Raw genomic sequence first — 18,378 nt, 5'->3', positions numbered from 1 at the left:
AAATTTGTTCAAAAATGTTTTTGTGAGACTCACTTCGGCCTGTTTGACAGATGTGGCTCAAATGGTTTTGCCAACACTGGTCACTGACTAGCAGCTGATTTGTCAGTAAGTCACATGACCAGCGCTGAACGTCATCCCGCAGCAACAAGGATAGAAACAACGGTGAGCTGGAGGAGCAAATTAGGGAGGAAAATGCCCACATCACCATGGAAACAGTCTGGGAAGTCTGAAGTTTTACAGTTTTCTGGAAGTTGTCCGTTGTCTTTGTTTGGGTTTTTGTTTGGTTTGTTTGGAATTGCCACACCTTAAAACACCTGCTGGGACTGGGATGGAGTGGGAATTTTGTTATTGGGAAGGGAGGGAATTTGATTTTTTCTTGCTTTGAAGAGCATTTTTTAACGATGGGAGTGGGTTGGGAAAGCTGCTGTTTTAGTTCAGCCCAACTGTGACAATAATAAGGAATGACCTTAAGTGACCTCTCGTTTAGAATACAGCTGCTGAAGGATTCCAGCGCAGACCAATGAGACTGCTCAGAAGAAGCCAGCCGCAGCATTTGTTTCCGTCTCCTTCTCCACTTGTTGCCTTTTCTCCCTCTGTTTTGTTTTTCATGGCTGCACCACCCGGCTTCCATTGTAACAAACGCTGACAGATACTGATGGTGCATTCGATGCACCTCAAAAAACAAGGATAGCATGGGATAAACGATATAACCATGGTTGACACGCTAGGAAAGATAGATTGCACATTCAGCTGCCACTTGTATGCGATGCACACTGACCCCTATTTCACACCGGAAGCATCAGCGGCGGGGAACGTCGCTGCTTCAAATAGAGTCCAATCTAGTCTACGGGGAGGTTTCAAACCAGCCTAGACGTGGAAATTTTCTGGCGCGGCATATGTAGCAGCAAGCTGCTTCTGGGACACGTCAGTTCCCACAGTTAACATAGGGCTAGACAGGAAATTGCACACAGTTCAGTGTAAACATCCGGTTTTTCAAAATAAAGGACCAATGCAGTGATGCAATTTCATATCCATGTAGATTACGGCTTTACGTGTGGCCTCAGGGTTTTGATCACTACCAGTTTCATTTGAGAAGTGCAACAGTGTTTTTCCAGCCATGACCGCCAGGCTTTCATCCTGGCAGGGGGGGGGGGGGGGGGCACAGCATTCTATATGACATCAAACATCCTCTTTGATAAGATAATATGAAAAAGGAGAAGTGCTTGGATCGAAAGGTGAGTCTGAAAAAGTGATGGTTGTTTACAGGGTAATCAAGAAGTTCTAGAAACATGATCTCCTCATCGTTTCTTCATGGATGGCGTAAACCTTTGAAAATTCGAGGGATTTTGTGACCATGCGAGTTCAGCGAGGATGCTTTTCTGCAGCCAAGACTCTCCCGGTGTGTAATGGACCGCATTGAAGCACGCGAGTAAACCGTTCCACGCCGCTGATGCTTCCAGTGTGGGAAAAGGGGCGTAGCTACCTGGTGCAGCATCGCTAACGTCGTAAACAAACCACCGGTTCAGATCAGTGAGTCCGGTGCGTTTGCGTCTGAGAGTTACCCTCAGGAAGTTGTCCACAGCCAGTCTTGAGTAGATGAAGAGGATGGCGTTCTTTGTCCGCTCCAGACGACCGACCTGACATCTCAGTGACAGACACGTGGCTGTGGTGCAGTCCTACACACACACACACACACACACACACACACACACACACACACACACACACACACACACACACACACACACACACACACACACACACACACAAAGTTATCACTGTGTAAAGACCTTTCTGACTCCTGGCAGCATGTCTGACATCCTAGAGCTGTAGCTCTAGAATAAATGTATGAATAAATACGGATTTCATAATAAAGACTCCTAACTGGTAACAGAAGCTAATAAAAAAATAAAGTTCTAGATGTAAGAAAGCCTGTGTCCTCTGAATGATATGTGTGTGGTGTGTGTGTGTGTGTGTGTGTGTGTGTGTGTGTGTGTGGTGTGTGTGTGTGTGCGCGCGTGTGTGTGTGTGTGTACCAGTGTCTGCAGGTCACTCTGCAAGTCTCTGGGCTCCAGGTCTCTTTTGTGGACATGGTTTTGGTTCCGTCCTTCTGTTTCTCGCTCTCTGGGTGGAACAATGCTGGTGTTCTGTGATGTCACAGGGATCTGAGACACACACAGAGTCAGTTAATCTGTCTGATCCTGGTGAGAGTGTGTTTAGCTGCTACAGAGACTCACAGAGACGTTGAGCGGGTTGATCTCCACGTCTGTGGTGCAGTTGATGGGTCCCTCCGTATCAAAGCTGGTGATGTAGAGCAGAGAGCCGTTCTTCAGGCGGTACGGCCACATGACGTTCAGAGACGCTTTACTGAACGTGCTGGGCCCATTGTTCAGGAGCTGAGGGAACACGCTTAAGTTTTATTCAACTTCCTCATTAAGTTTTGTTTTATTCTGTCATTGGCTGTTTTTTCCAAGTGACGCATCCCTCAGAGAGACCGGGTTTCCAGACCGCTTCAGTGGGAGGAAATCTTACCGCATGCGCCGTGGTTCTGCACTGCGCTGCGAACCCCTCTGCAGATCTTCAGCTCACTGTCCACCGTGTGCGCTCCGATCCGCGCTGAACACAGTGTCCAGTATAAAGCTATGATGTTCTGATGGGAATCATTTACTGATTGATTTAGTTACCTCCGCGATGTGTGTAACGATTAAAATGTCAGCTCATCTGTGTGCGCATCAGTGTGCATTGGGGTAATTCTTTCAAAACAACCAAAATCCTTGAGTTTATCCTTCAAAATAAACAGTCAAATGGAAATATCTGTAACCTGCCATTTAACTGTTTGCCTTCTTGTGAAGATTGTTGCAAAGAGAAACAACTAAACCTGATTAACCCCAGAGCCATGCGCACTATGTACTCCGTGACTGTAAATGAGGGGAAAACGATTTAATCGGATCCTTTTCTTTTCAACATGGTTTAATGTAAAGTTTCATTCAGTACAAACTTTAGTTACACCAATCTAACTAGACAGAGCCTGGATTTGTATTCTGAACAGTTTAAACTTAATGATGATGGTGGCGATGATGGCGGCACGCGCAGGTGCAGCGGCTCTAAGCTCTCCAGTTTGGTGCTTATTTTTATTGTTTTTGCTTTTATTGTTGCTATGTGAATCCACGAACTTTTGCAACGTCGTAGTCTCCTACAGTCGACAGGACTTAATTGATGTGGGTCTCAGATACAGTTTGTGTGTCTCGGACGACTATCATCGGAAACACAACATCCAGGAGGATATGGCAAGACCGGCGGGGTCTCCGTGGATTGTCTGTCCGTCCTGTGGGCGAAGAAGGAGGCGGAGGGAGAGAAAGCAAAAGAGGGGATGCAGGGCTGGCTCAGAAGCTTGGCTACATAAACAACCGCATCGGCCAGCACTACCAAGCCTCTTTCTGTCTAACGTCAGATCCATTATCCAGAAAATGGACGAGTTGGAGCTACGGATTGCCACCACGAGTTTTACACGAAACTGCTGCATTATCTTTATTACGGAGTCATGGCTTCATCCGATGATCCCCAATGCTGCAGTCGAGCTGGCAGGCCGCACGCTGCACCGGCATGACCGTAACAGTGACTCAGGTAAGAGCAGGGGGGGGGGGCGGGCTGTGTGTTTACGTGCACAACGAGTGGTGCTGCAACAGCCGCACCATCTACACAAAATGCTCTCCCGATGTGGAGTTTCTGGTGGTCTCATGCAGACCCTTTTACATCCCGGGGGAGTTTACAGTAGTGACTGTGGTGGCTGTGTATATACCGCCGGAGGCTGACGTGAGCACGAACCTCAGCCTCCTGCTCAATACCATAAATAGGCTGCAGCTTACGCATCCTGACGGGGTCTTCATAGTTGCTGGAGATTTTAATAAAGCGTGCCTAAAAGCGGTGCTGCCCAAATTTGTCCAGTTTGTGGATTTTGCCACCAGAGGGAAAAATAACATGGATCATGTTTATTCAAACATCAGAAGCGCCTATAGAGCGAAATCCCTCCCACATCTGGCTGGATCTGATCACTTTTGTCTGTCCCTCACTCCCACTTACGTCTCCCTGCTGAAGAAAAGTAAGCCCCAAACTAAGATGATCAAAATCTGGCCTGAAGGAGCCACCTCACAGCTACGTGACTGCTTCTCCTCAACTATTTGGGACTTATACTACAGCCAAAATCTACGGGAGCACACTGATACCGTACTTTCCTACATTAGGAACTGTGTGGAAACTGTCACCATAAACAAACGGATCAGAGTGTTCCCAAACCAAAAACCCTGCAAGGTGAATTCTCTCCTAAGAAGCCGGAACACTGCCTTTAAGTTGGGTGATAAGGCAGCGAGGGCAGAACTAAAGAAAGGCATCAGAGAAGCCAAAGCAGCCTACAAGAGGAAAATTGAGGATCCCTTTGCAAACAACGATCCCAGGGCAATGTGGCAGGGAATAAACCACATCACTAATTACAGAGGCAGGAAACAGGAAACATCAAAGGACGACAGACTACTGGCCAAGGACTTAAACCATTTTTTTGCCCGTTTTGAGACAACCAGGCCTGCGGTGGCCATACCACCCCCACCCGCCCCAAACAACGACGCACTGACTCTGCAGGAGGACCAAGTGAGATGCGTTTTAAAGTCAGTTAATCCCAGGAAGGCGGCAGGCCCGGATAGAATCCAAGGGAAAGTTCTCAGCGCTTGTGCAGACCAACTGGCGAGGGTTTTTACTGACATCTTCAATAGGTCCTTGTCACTATGCATCGTTCCTCCCTGCCTCAAAACCTCCACTATCATTCCCATTGCTAAGATGACAGCAGTGGACTCTCTGAACGACTACAGGACGATCGCGCTCGCTCCTATTGTGATGAAGTGCTTTGAAAAACTCGTCTGCCAGCACATCAGGGGTAGTTTGCCACCTACCCTAGATCCACATCAGTTCGCCTACAGGGCTAATCAATGTACAGATGATGCTATCAGCATAGCACTTCACACTGCGCTGGACCATCTGGAGCACCAGGGAAGCTATGTGAGAATGCTTTTCTTAGACTTCAGCTCAGCATTTAACCTCATCATTCCGGAGTTCCTGGTCCAGAAATTGGCTCATTTGGGATTTTCCAACTGTATCTGCCGCTGGATCAAGGATTTTCTCACAAACAGACGACAGTCTGTCCGGCTTGGCCCTCATCAGTCCAGCAACATCACCCTCAGTACTGGTTCTCCTCAGGGATGTGTACTGAGTCCTCTCCTGTTCATACTTTATACATGGGACTGTGTTCCGATCCATCTCTTTAACACCTTCATAAAGTTTGCGGACGACACCACCGTGGTTGGGCTCATCTCTGGAGGGGATGAGTCAAACTGCAGAGATGAGGTCAATAGACTGACTACCTGATGTTCAGCAAATAACCTCCTTTTGAACACCAAAAAACCCCCAAAGAACTCATCTTGGATTTCAGAAGGAACAAAGCTGATCCAGACCCTCTCTACATCCAGGGGGACTGTGTGGAAAGAGTTCACTCCATGAGGTTTCTGGGTGTCGTCGTCTCTGATGACCTCTCTGATGACCTCTCCTGGTCTGCTAACACCACGGCAGTATCAAAAAAGGCTCAGCAGCGTCTCCACTTTCTGAGGGTGCTCAAGAGGAACAACCTGGAGGAGAGACTGCTGGTGACATTCTACAGAGCCACTATTGAGAGCATCCTAGCATACGGGATAACTATTTGGTATGCAGGGTGCACTGCTGCAGACAGGAGAGTGCTTTCGAGGGTTATACATTCCGCCCAGAGGATCATTGGCTGCTTGCTGCCCAGCCTGGAGGACTTAGCATACCCCCGTTATCTCAGCAGGGCTTCCAACATCATTAAGGACAAGTTCCATCCTGGGAACCACTTGTTTCAGCTGTTGCCATCGGGTCGTCGGTACAGATCCCAGAGGACCAGGACAAACCGCTTCAGAGACAGTTTTTTTCCCAGGGCTATCATGGCTGTTAACAACAAAAAGAACGTGCTAATTTGAAAGCACATGTTCTTATCTTATCTAATGTTTGCAGGTGTAGCCCTGATGGAACTACACAAGCTGCATGGTTCTAATTTTATATAATGTATGAAGGAAGTATTTGTCCTGATTGAATTTTAATTGTTAAGTGTTATGTATTTCTTTCAACTTGCACCCGGGAGTGGCTTCCAAATTTCATTGTACGAGTGTGTACAGTGACAATAAAGGATATTCTACTCTATTCTAAAACGGAGACATGCGTGACACATCTAAAATTCGCACCTGCTCCGCTATTATGGAAATTAAACTAACAAGATGAATAACATGAAATTATTTAAGGCACAGACAACACCCCCCGCACTTTTGAAAATCTTGCAACGCGCCTGAATGCGGCGTGGAATGGAGTCCATCGGTCTGTGGCGCTGCTCAGGTGTTATGAGAGCCCCTGTTGCTCTGATAGTGGCCTTCAGCTCTTCTGAATTGTTTGGTCTGGTGTATTACATCTTTCTCTTCATCACTACCCTATAGATTTTCTATGGGGTAAAGGTCAGGTGACTCTGCTGTCCAATCAAGGACAGGGATACCATGGTCCTTAAACCAGGTACTGGTAGATTTGGCACTGTGTGCAGGTGCCAAGTCCTGTTAGAAAATGAAATCTGCATCTCCATGAAGTTGGTCAGCAGCAGGAAGCATGAAGTGCTCTAAAACTTCCTGGTAGATGGCTGCGTTGACCTTTGACCTCAGAAAACACAACGGACCAACACCAGCAGATGACATGGAACCCTAAACCATCACTGACTGGAAACTTAACAGTGGACCTCAAGCAACATGGATTCTGTTCCTCTCCTCTCTTCCTCTCAACTCTGGGACCTTGGTTTCCAAAGGAAAATTAACTTTCATCAGAGAATAAATCCTTGGACCACTCAGCAGCAGTCCAGTCCTTTTGTCTTCAGCCCAGGTGAGACGCTTCCGATGCCGCCTCTTGTTCATGAGTGGCCTAACACCAGGAACCATCTGCATGGTGGTTCTTGAAGTTCAGACTCTAGCTGCAGTCCACTCTTTGTGAATCTCCCCACATTGTTGAATGGGTTTTGTTTCACAATCCTCTCCAGGGTGCGGTTATCCCGACTGCTTGTACACTTTAGTCTACCACATCTTGTCCTTCCCTTCTCCTCTCTATTAATGCGCTTGGACACAGAGCTCTGAACAGCCAGCCTCTTTAGTAGTGACCTTTTGGGTCTTGCCCTCCTGTGTAAGGTGTCAAAGGTCGTCTTTTGGACATTCTGAGATACTGAATTTGGGATTTTCATTAGTTGTCAGTTATGATCATCACAATTAAACAAATAAACATTTGAAATACATCAGTCTGTGTGTAGCGATCTAATATGCAAGTTTCACTTTTTGAATGGAATCGCTGAAATATCTAATTTGTGATGATTTTCTAATTTTATGACCAGCACCTGTATGCCGTATTGCCAGAGTCTTACCAATACACACTCCGAAAGCAAAATATTAATTACTGTGAAATCCTGATGAAAAATCTATTTAAAATTTAGAAAATCATGTGAAATTAACTACTTGGGATTAAGAAGGTACTTTAGACGAACTTTTCACTGCATCCCTAAAAATTATTTTAGCTTTAAAAACAGATTTTTGCAAATAGATTCTGTAAATGCTGGCAGAAAAAAATCCTGTGTGTGTGTGTGTGTGTGTGTGTTCCCACCTCAAACACATGTACGATCTGTGGCCCGATGTCATCTCCAACCTCCGGAGGGTCTTTAGGTTTCCAGTTTGCAATAGGAAGCAGCACCTGACTGGGAGACGAAGACCTGAAACACACACACACGCACACACGTGCATGCGCACACACGCACACACACACACACACACACACACACACACTTTTGTTGACTACTGTAGAACTGGGTGATTTGTAACATCCATCAACATTTACTGAACATCGTGTGAAAGGACAGACGTTTTGTGAGCTTTACCCTCTGATGGAGACTTTAGCCAGGACTTCCAGATTGGTGATGCTGGACCTTCGAGGACTGGTGTTGTTAAACTGGTTTGAGCTGGAACACAAACAAGCTTAGTCACCTTCATGCAAGCATAAAGAAAAAAAAAGCTAGAAAAGGAATCTAGGCAAAACCAGGTGCAGCCAGAAGGTTAGACGTGTTAGAGAGAACCGTAACCAACATCACAGGATGGGCGGTAGCATTTTATTTAACAACAACCAAATAAAAGCGAGTTCAGGAGGTGCAACAATACATTTAACAGGAACACATTAGTGCAACGTGGAGCGATCCACTGGTGATGGACCAATGAACCATTACGGTGAAGATTATTGGTTAAAAGAAATAAACCTTTGGAAAAGTTGGTCCCGGGCACTTAAAATCCAGTGAATGTGACACGCTGTAGGAAGTGTGAGGAAGCTGAGTGCAAGCAAAGCTGCTGAAGCCTCTCATTAATACCCCCCCCCCACCACCACCACCACCACCACACACACACACACACACACACACACACACACACACACACACACACACACACACACACACACACACACACTCAGGAATGTAAGAGCAGCTTCCTTCACTCTCAGCCGCAGGCGAGCAAAATAAAGAGGCCGGCTCAGGTTTAAAGGATGAGTTATCGGCTCTAAGGCTAAGGCTGACAGCTCGAGTCACTCACTTCTTTGTCTTTGAAGGAAAATATTTTCAATTGTGCTGAAAATATAAATAATAACCTCTGCAACCGAGCTAGCATGGGCTTGTCTATGCAGGCAGCGTTTCTCTACCCCCCAGCTGCCAGCAGGTGGTGCTGTAACACTTCCAGGTACCTGACTATCTGCAGGTCGAATCTGACCGCTGTGTCCTCCTCAGACAGCTGGTGCACGCTGAACCTCAGCTCAGCCAGGACCTGACCCACGACACAACACAGAAACGGATTCAGCTCCACCCTGATGGATTATTAACCTCAACATGATCCTGTGTTCACTCACCTTAGTTCCTCCCTTCATGGGGTTTCCCAGGTCACAGACCACCATCTTGGTCTGGTTTTCCTTCTTGTAAGCACAGGAGAGTCTGGAGAGAGTCTGTGAAGAGCCGAGCCAGAGGTTAACTCCGGATGGAGACCAGAGCAGAGATCTTCAGGATGTTTAAGTGTTACCTGACTGCGAACGACCCCAGTGAAGTCGGCCTGTTGGGGAGGAAACACGTGGAGTTCAGCCTCGTAGGCTCCCTCGCCCTGGTTCTCAGCGCTGACCTCCAGCGTCAGAGCGTTGTCATCCCCAAAGTAGATCTGGTCTCGGTCGCTGCCGCCAACCAGAGGGCAGAAGCATCCATCAGACACAATCACCAACAGAGATGATGCTGAAACAATCGTTCAGGCTATTGCAGCATCACTGACTTCAGGTCAGCAGCTGGAGGCTGGAAGACTTCCTACCTCTTAACAGACAGCCGGAGGTCAGGCTTACAGATGTTATCGTCTCCACAGTCCAGGAGGATGTGAGCCTGGGGAGAGGGAGCAGAAACGCATCAGAGAAACGGAAAAAGGACAAAGTGAAATAAATATATAAATATTAGCAAAACACAACAAATCAACCCAGCATGATCTACGAGCTCCAAGCAGACCGCATCAGGAGCCCCCAGAGACAGAATAGGTGACGAGGAGTCGGAACAAACCTGTTTGGTGACGTTAGTCGGCACCGACACATCGACGATCGGCTTGAGTCCCGTCGGATCAGCAGCTAGCTGGTAGTCCAGACTGTACTCCATCGCCACGGAGATGGGCGTGATCTTATCCCGAAACTCATCCTGGATCAGACCACATCAGACGCATCAGCGGCCGCAGAGCTTCAGTTTACGCTCTCAAGCACTCGTTTTAGTGCAATACACAAAATCTGATCTCACCTTCAGGAAGACCTCCTGCTCCTCACACATTGCGCGTTTGTTGTTCTCCACCGTCATGTTCTTAGAGTACTGGAAGGTCTGACTGAACAGGAAGAGGGCTCGTTTAGTCGCCGCCTGCTTCAGACGGTCCAGCGTGAGGTCCACACGGAAGTCTGGGGGTGAGAGAGTTGGAGAAGGAAAATGAGAAGGTGTGAAAGCCAGAGCTGGACCTGGCAGGTGGCTGCTGGACTTTTACTCACTCAGCTTCTCTGGAGCACCTGCTCCTGCCGCAGCTATGCAGTACTTCACCTTAAAACTGCAAAAGATGAGAGAGAAAGGGGCCGTGATCTGTCCTGTCAGGATAAGGTTCGGACTAACATTCACATGAAGCTACAGCCAGCAGAGGTTCAGGGACCAAAACCTGTGTCTGATCTTTAATAGTGGTGATCAAACGGCTTCCCCCCAGACTCGCAGCATAACGACACGCGTTCATGCAGGCCTCGTGGGTTAGCGGTCATCACTAATCTAATCAGGTCATTTTACACAAGAACAAGCACGAACAGCTTGCTGATGGCCCACGAGAGCTTAAACATTCTCCCTCTCCTGATGATAACATTTAACATTCTTTGACGTTGGATGTGCTACTACTTGTTCACCCGTTTAATTATAGATCCACTAGGATTAATACAATAAAGTTTATCTCTCGCCAAATAGAATATTTACTAAGAAATCACAATGTAACCATAGAAACATTACTTTGTGTGTGTGTGTGTGTGTGTGTGTGTGTACCGTTACACCTCCACAGGTAACTGTTACAAATCTCAGCATTAAGAACTGAATGGGATTGTTTCAACTCACCAAGACACCATGCTGCCAGAAAGGTCCTTTTTACAAGTCTTTTCCTCCGGGTTGATGATCTGTGGAGTTATGTCCAATGTGGCATTCACACTGATGACGGGACGAGCTCTGAAACACACACACACACACACACACACACACACACACACACACACACACACACACACACACACACACACACACACACACACACACACACACAGGTTGCTAGGAGGGCCAGCACCACGGGGGTCCTAACAACATCTATAAAGACTGCAGGAGAAAACTGAACTAACAACGGCAGGTCTTTGATATCAGAGGTGGCCTCGCTCATTAAACATCTCAGTCTCTGTCAGAAATAACACACACACACACACACACACACACACACACACACACACACACACACACACACACACACACACACACACACACACACACACACACACACACACACACACACACCAGACTTAGATCTGATTACCTGTATAACACAGCTTTGTCTGCTCCAAACACTCCAACTACTAAATCTGCAGGAGGCACACAGAGAGATCAGCTTCTGTTTTCCCACCACCTAAATGCTTTACATCTGTGTGTGTGTGTGTGTGTGTGTGTGTGTGTGTGTGTGTGTGTGTGTGTGTGTGTGTGTGTGTGTGTGTGTGTACCTGGATATCCATTCTGGTCTACATCAGTATTTCCTGTCATAGAGTATCCAAAGCTAGCAGGCATGTAGCTGGACGCCCATTTGCCCTGGAGGACCTAAGCAACAAAGCAGGTCCAGCTGATCTGAATGAAGTTGTGGTTTTGTACAGGTTACTTTACTTTCTGCTCCTCCGTGGAAACCACAGAGCTCCTTTCAAACCCTTTCATGGAAACATCTTCCCAGAGTCTGATCCTAACACTGAAACTGATGTGAAATCAACATTTTAACTGTTTCTCTGGATTTCTCAACAATGACAAAGGCTTTAGCTAACAGGACTTTTGAGCATTTACCTGAGAGGGTGATGAGTCAGGTCCCTTAGGGCGGCCATTGTGGATGTATACCAAACCGTTGTGGTCAGGACCTCCATAAGGAGCAGAGATGGCCACATCTGGACAGAAATAGCTGAGTCAAGCGTTTTGGACCAGAAGACAGAAGTGGATCTGTGCAGTGATGAGGTTTACCGTTGAATCCGTCTTTGTCCAGGTCTCCCAGCGCAGCGATGGCAGAACCATATCTGGCATAAACCTCTGAGCCGGTCAGGAACTGGGGTAGCTGAAAGGAGAAGCCCCCCCGACTGAGATACACAGCCACCTGGAGGGAAAGAGAACACACGCAAACGGCGTCAGCCTGGCGTCCCCATGGCGACCACCACCACTGTGCATGTGCACAGTAGGACTAGGTAACTAAACACTTCTAATCCAAAAGGATTCAGATGAAGGCAAGTGGGCTTCTATGATTTCTTAAAGACGTTTCACTTCTCATCCGAGGAGCTTCACAATCCTGGCATGGGATAAGCCTCATGCCTCCTCGATGAGAAGCCAGACGTCTTCACGAAACCAGATTATTCCAGTTGCCTTCATCGAAACCCTTTTGGATTGATATGACCTGGATGAGTGAGAAGCTTCACCACCTCTATGCAATGGTGACAGCTGTGTATGAGCTGCTCCTACCTGTCCCACCTCCCTGAGCTTCCCATCTGAGCCTCTGTCCATGAAGAGAGGAGCACCGACCAACAGGTCCACCAGACTGAAACACATCCCTTACAAATCAGTCCTCCAATCAGAGACGTGCATATTTACTCTGTAGGTCCAACACTCGTGGGAAATGTTCTTCCTGTCTCAGAGTTTAAGTCAACTGATCCGTGCAATAACTGATGAAGAATGTGATCAGAAGCAGACTCTCTTTAGGTCTGAATGCAGGGTATCTGCAGGTTTAAGGGAGCCAAATGTAAGACTTTTTAAGACCTTTTTTAAGGCCACTTTGACCAAATTTAAGCTATTTTTAAAATTAAATTTAAGCTATAATTTCCAGCTATTGCCTGGAAACGGTGCTAACCACGACGCGAACGTGGGATTAGCCACCCAGTTACCATTAAACTTGCCCTTCCCATGGTGCAAGCTCCCACTAGCTTAACCAGCTAATGTGCTCATCTAAAAATAGCCCCCTTTCACAACCAACTGAATGTGTACGGTTCCGCCAATATCATACACAAAAACCGCTGAACACTAAACTAGAAATTCACGAAACATTTTATAGAAATAAAAGAATCTTGTTTATTGGGTCTTTGGTAATGTAAGACCTTTGGAAACTGTATTTAAGGATTATTTGTCATTTTTAAGGATTTTTAAGGCCATAAATTTGGAAAAACTAATTTAAGACTTTTCAGGGACCCGCGGATACACCTGGAATAAAAACAATCATTTAGTGTGTTTGGTTCGACAGCTGGATCCGTCACACGACAGAACCTTGCATTTGGTGAAGCTGAAGGTGACAGCCCAGCCAGGAAACAACCTCACAAAGGCAGTAGGAGAAGACCAGTCACTTACCCATCGTTATTAACGTCAGAGACGGCCACTGAATGTCCAAAGTAGGCTGCCATCTACAAGAGAAGTGGGAGAGACGACTCTTTAGAGGCCGTGCACACACCCTGCTAAAGGTCCTGCTCAAACATTTGTTCTTCACATCCAGTGGCAGAATTCACCAAATTCTAACAACTTCCACTTGGGTGTCAGTGATTTAGAGCAGAGAGGCAAGAAAAGGTGGAGCTGGGACCTTCAAAGGGAGCTGATAGCAGCGAGGTTGTTGGGTTTAGAGGGGGAGTTGTTTAGGATGAACTCTGTCATTAACTCTGCTCCTCCCCCACAGTTCTCTGTGTTCACACACTCCTCTGGATCCACTAAAACGGCTCCTCGCATTTCTTCTAAGCAATTAAAACAATAATAAAGAACTGTGGCTGTTTAAAAAACAACTGGAAAAAAAGTGATTTTATTTGAAAACGACCGTCTGACACCGCCAGCCCTCGTTGCTTTCTAGCTGAGGTCTCCTAGGAACGTGTGGTGTGTGTTGGGGGTCCTGCAGCTCACCTGAGAGCCAGTGAAGTTGATCATGGACGCCATGTTTAGCCCATTGAAGATGTTCACCTTAAACACACAGAAGCATCGCCTTAACTTCACCTCTGCATCCATCCCAGTCTGGAGGACGTACCGCTGAGACGAGTGTGAACGCTTACATAACCCAACGCCTGCTGTCCTCTCGGTACTCCAGTCACAAAATCTGTCAACGTCAGGAAAAGAGACGCAGCATGAATCACAACCAGTATTTCCACAACCCAGCCATTAACTACAGATACAGGGACTAAACGACTGCCCCCTGGTGGCTGGCTGCAGTAAATGATTAGGTCCCACCCCCCGAGGAGCAAACACACTCTGGCTAAGACAACATAGTGGCTCCAGTAACTGTGACATTGTTACAAGGGAAGTAGATGGAGACTCGTTCAATGGAACTAGGATTGGGACAATATTACATGTACCGTATTTTCGGACTATAAGCCGCTACTTTTTTCCCCATGCTTTGAACCATGCAGCTTATAATGAGGTGCGGCTTTACTGAAGATTTTCCTCCACCTGCCAGGGGGCGCATTAGCAGAAAGTGAAACAGATGGAAGTGAAAAGTGGAAATCGAAGAAAGTGCTCATTTTAATTTAGCACATGCAAGCAGCCGGCACGACGAAGAAGTTTTTTCAAATCCATATCCCCTCATCATGGAAACTACACGTATGAGTTCATATGATGCTGTATTTAAGTTGAAGGCCATTGATCTGGGAGTAAAGGAATGAATCCATGGTTCGGCGCTGGAGACGGCAGCGGGAAGAACTCATTCACACCAGCTTCACCCAGGGACATCGACACAGAAAAGGTATGTGACGAAGCTCTTCTGAGGCTGTTAAAAAGGGACTTTACGGAGTTTTGAACTTTTATGCTCGTGATTGCCCCCTCAGGCCAAAAGCGTAACGGCAGCTTCAATAGTAGGCTCGTGCACGAGGCGCGCATGCTATACATGCCCACTCCTTAACGAAAATAACAGCTGAGACTGTCCCTTGTGTGTGTGTGTGTGTGTGTGTGTGTGTGTGTGTGTGCGTGCGTGCGTGCGTGTGTGTGTGTGTGTGTGTGTGTGGCCCGGAGGACAGAGAACAGGAGAAGACTCGGCTAATTCAGGGGTGGACCTTTAAAGCGCCCGAGCGCCAATGGTGCTAAATTTTCTCGTTGGGCGGTAAATACTTGACAACTTACCGCCAAGGTGGCGCCCAAGCCTTATTTGTCATTTACACAGGCTTTCACCTACATCATGGCCGCGCCCTGTAGGAAGCTGCCGTTTTCGTTTTGCGCCCGTGAACCTGCGCGCATCTAGCCACGTACTGCACTTGTACGATTCATGCACATACTGCACGATTCTAGTTATAGTCACGTGAACTATAAGTTCACTATTAAAGACGAAGTGGAACCACGCTAGAAACACACAAGCACGCAGGGAGATGCCGCCGCCACAGGGATGGGATTTCTTGATGAAATCGCTTCAAAACTGGTGAGGAGAAGCGAGACAGTTCGAAACGGTATGAAGCAGAGAAGCGTGTGCGTCGGTGGAATAATTCTTGGTGGTTTAAAGAAGACGGGAGGCGCAGAGAATGGCCGTGTTCGAGTTGGGCAGCGCCTCGCCTGGAAAACAGACGAGAGCAGACGGAAGCAGCAGGGGGAGTGGCTGAAAGCCGGCGTTTAAGTCGGACAGATTTCCTGCATGTGTAGCTCGGGGGTGACGATGGCTGAAGATATCGCGTTAGCGTTCACACTTGTTTAATTTTCAATTTTAATTCTGGTGCCTGTTAGCAGCTGAAACACATCCTCACGTGCTTGTGGATATCATATATTGTATACGGAGACATGACTGTAATAATAAGTAAAGGTTATCAGCTGTAGGTTTAGTGTGCTCATAGGAAACGTGACAAAAGAAAACAAAACACATTTCTCTTTATGGCCTATATAGTTGTCATCATCAACATAACATGATTTACAGAATACATGTGACCAACTAACATTTCATGTTCTACCACTGGATGTTTGGATCAAAATATGAACCAATCAGATCTTAGATCAGGTGAGAGCCAGGCGTTTCCCGTCATCCCCTAGGTTTTGCAGCCGGTGGAGAGCAAATGCAGCGCCTTGCTCCAAAATCTGCGGCCGCCTTGATCTCACGAGGTTATCATTGCCTATGTATGAATGACGTCAGAGCAAGTCGGCGTCAAGTCGGACACAAATCTAATCAGCGTGCACTGCTCGCCGATCACTGCTGGTCTAATCTGCGCAGAACTGGCTCATCTCGAACACAGTCGATGGCTCGAGTACAGCAAAGCGGAGTTGGTGATGTACTGCGTTGTATGCCGAAAGTATGCAACGACAAAATCGAGTTTTGTTGAGGGAACAAACAAATTCAAATTTGAATACGTTATTATGTTTGTGAATGTGTACAAAATAAAGGTTTATTACATTTAAAATGGTTCAGTTGTTATTTTGACTAGTTTTGGCAGCTGACCAGCGGAGCCGGTAAATATTCAGAGTTACCGGCCCGGCTGGCCGGTTGGTTTTGAAGTTAATGTCCACCCCTGTAATTAATCAAATTATTTGGTTCTGTACCTTTCTCTTCAGCACAGCCGACAAAGGTTTATGATGGCTCAGTCCTCCTGCATGCTCAGATCATTCCCTTCCCTTGCTTGAAAAATTGTTCCAAAATGAAAGTTGAACCCACACCTTTTTTATCTGTGAATTCAATGCCGTTCGGCACTCTCAAATAAAAATTTGGGCATCTTACTGTAAAAAATACACCATTAATGTAAAAAAATAAACTCTAAACGAACTATGTTCACATCCAGAATCAAACCCAGGTCTTCTGCATGGGAGTCGGACATCTTACAAAGTGAGCTACACTCTAGTAACATTCACAGTATCTGTAACTTTTATATCCTTGATGACAGCTGAAACAACGTCAAACCAAAGAACGGTTCAGAGCGAAAATGGTTATTTTGTTGTTAATTTGCAGGAAATATCTGAAGAAAGTTCTACAGAAAGTAGCTAAGGGTCCTCAGAAATGTAGCTAGGTTCGTCACTAGGCGTTAGGAACAGCGACAAAGACTAAATCTACTGATAGCAAATGCTACGGGCTATGCCTGAGCGTGAACGCGCATGAAGCAGCCTGCTCGACCCGAGCAGCTCCCTTTTTCTGTGATTTTACAGAAAAACAGGCAATCACAGTAAAAATGCCAGGGCTCATTCTACAGGACCAGGGCATTGCAGGAGAATGTATGAAGAAGACATTTATTATTTCTATACATGTTTTGGCTGTCAAACTTCCATAATGCCCCTTTAACTCCGACACTGAAGAAGAGGACTTCTTTTCAGTGCACAGGAGGACGATGAATAAACTAATCAATACATTTTCTGTGTTGTTTGATACTGATCAGTTCAGTTACGTTTAGTCAAACTACGGTTTCAATTCAGTAGATATCTGCGGCTTTTAGCCCGGTGCGGCTTATATTGAGGTGCGCTCTATAGTCCGGAAATTACGGTAAGTTTTATCAAGCTGTGTAACCTGTTACATGTTTTGTAAATGTAACTTTTGTTTTGGAACTTGCAGAAAACAATCAATGTACAAGTTTCAATCACAACTCTAAAAACACACATCCCAGTCTAAAAGTACAAAACATTTTGTCCCAATTCTGGCTTCCTTCCCAAAGAACCAATGACAGGCTTTGTCTGACCAACCAATCATGAATCTTGGATTCTTTTTCATAGACAATTTCTGTTGGAAGGAAGCCAGAATTGGGACAAAATGTTTTGTACTTGTAGACGAGTTTTGTATTTTGAGAGTTGTGATTTGAAACTTGTACACTGATTTTTTTCTGCAAGTTACAAAATAAAATTTTAATGTTTCGTACGAAAGTTACTCGTTACATAATGAGAATTTCACGCTACAAAAGTAACAGTTACAAAACATGTTACAAGTTACAAAACTTGGTACAAGTTAAATGTAATATTGTCCCAATCCTAGTTCCATACTCATCATCCGTCTTTATGGACTGATAAGAGAAAACAGCTGCTCTTACCTTCCTTTCCATCACCGTTGAAGTCTCCAACTGTCACGGAGTATCCTGTCAGTCAGAGACAGAACATCAGCAAACAGGAAGTTCCTTTCAGCTGTGTTAGAATTCTTGCATTTTTTTTATGATTGAGTGTTTTTATCATTGTCTTTAAGTTGTAACAGTTTTTATTTTTTGCTGCCCCTTGGCCAGGACACCCTTGTAAAAGAGGTTCTTAACCTCATTGGGTCTCTATCCTGGTTAAATAAAGGTTAAATAAAAAATAAAAAAATAAAAAAAAGTGTTTACACGCTACAGCTGAGAGGGAACGGCTCACATATAAGAGCAAATGAAGACGAGGACTAAACTTTACCCATGAAAACATGAAGTCCAACGCACCAATCTGCACAAAATCCCTCAGATCTAAAAGGGCAGAAAGCTATTCCCCACAAGTTGTTTTCCAAACTTTAATGTTTTAAATCATAACTAGTGTCTGACCTAAGGCTCCATTTCATTTTAAACTTATTT

At 46.0% G+C, this 18,378-nt stretch overlaps 1 protein-coding gene across 1 annotated transcript in view; it reads right to left on the bottom strand.

Moving 5' to 3' along the window:
- The window catches only part of itgav (integrin, alpha V), a 59,318-nt gene that overhangs the window by 2,668 nt on the left and 38,272 nt on the right, over positions 1-18,378 (bottom strand). Inside the window, exons 8-29 of the mRNA XM_015965822.3 lie at positions 17,878-17,922; positions 13,957-14,000; positions 13,811-13,867; positions 13,274-13,326; positions 12,398-12,473; positions 11,909-12,038; positions 11,738-11,835; positions 11,410-11,503; positions 11,229-11,274; positions 10,766-10,873; positions 10,168-10,223; positions 9,929-10,080; positions 9,701-9,832; positions 9,462-9,529; positions 9,186-9,330; positions 9,019-9,111; positions 8,857-8,936; positions 8,009-8,089; positions 7,738-7,843; positions 2,238-2,396; positions 2,037-2,165; positions 1,563-1,676 (exon numbers count right to left, since the gene is read on the bottom strand). Coding sequence (XP_015821308.1) covers positions 1,563-1,676; positions 2,037-2,165; positions 2,238-2,396; positions 7,738-7,843; positions 8,009-8,089; positions 8,857-8,936; positions 9,019-9,111; positions 9,186-9,330; positions 9,462-9,529; positions 9,701-9,832; positions 9,929-10,080; positions 10,168-10,223; positions 10,766-10,873; positions 11,229-11,274; positions 11,410-11,503; positions 11,738-11,835; positions 11,909-12,038; positions 12,398-12,473; positions 13,274-13,326; positions 13,811-13,867; positions 13,957-14,000; positions 17,878-17,922 — 2,066 coding nt within the window. The remainder of the gene's footprint in view (positions 1-1,562; positions 1,677-2,036; positions 2,166-2,237; positions 2,397-7,737; positions 7,844-8,008; positions 8,090-8,856; positions 8,937-9,018; positions 9,112-9,185; positions 9,331-9,461; positions 9,530-9,700; positions 9,833-9,928; positions 10,081-10,167; positions 10,224-10,765; positions 10,874-11,228; positions 11,275-11,409; positions 11,504-11,737; positions 11,836-11,908; positions 12,039-12,397; positions 12,474-13,273; positions 13,327-13,810; positions 13,868-13,956; positions 14,001-17,877; positions 17,923-18,378) is intronic.

This window comes from Nothobranchius furzeri, chromosome 14 (genome assembly GCF_043380555.1).
Source record: "Nothobranchius furzeri strain GRZ-AD chromosome 14, NfurGRZ-RIMD1, whole genome shotgun sequence".
Lineage (NCBI taxonomy): Eukaryota > Metazoa > Chordata > Actinopteri > Cyprinodontiformes > Nothobranchiidae > Nothobranchius > Nothobranchius furzeri.
Note: the sequence above shows the minus strand (reverse complement) of the source record. Positions and strands in the feature narration are given on the sequence as shown.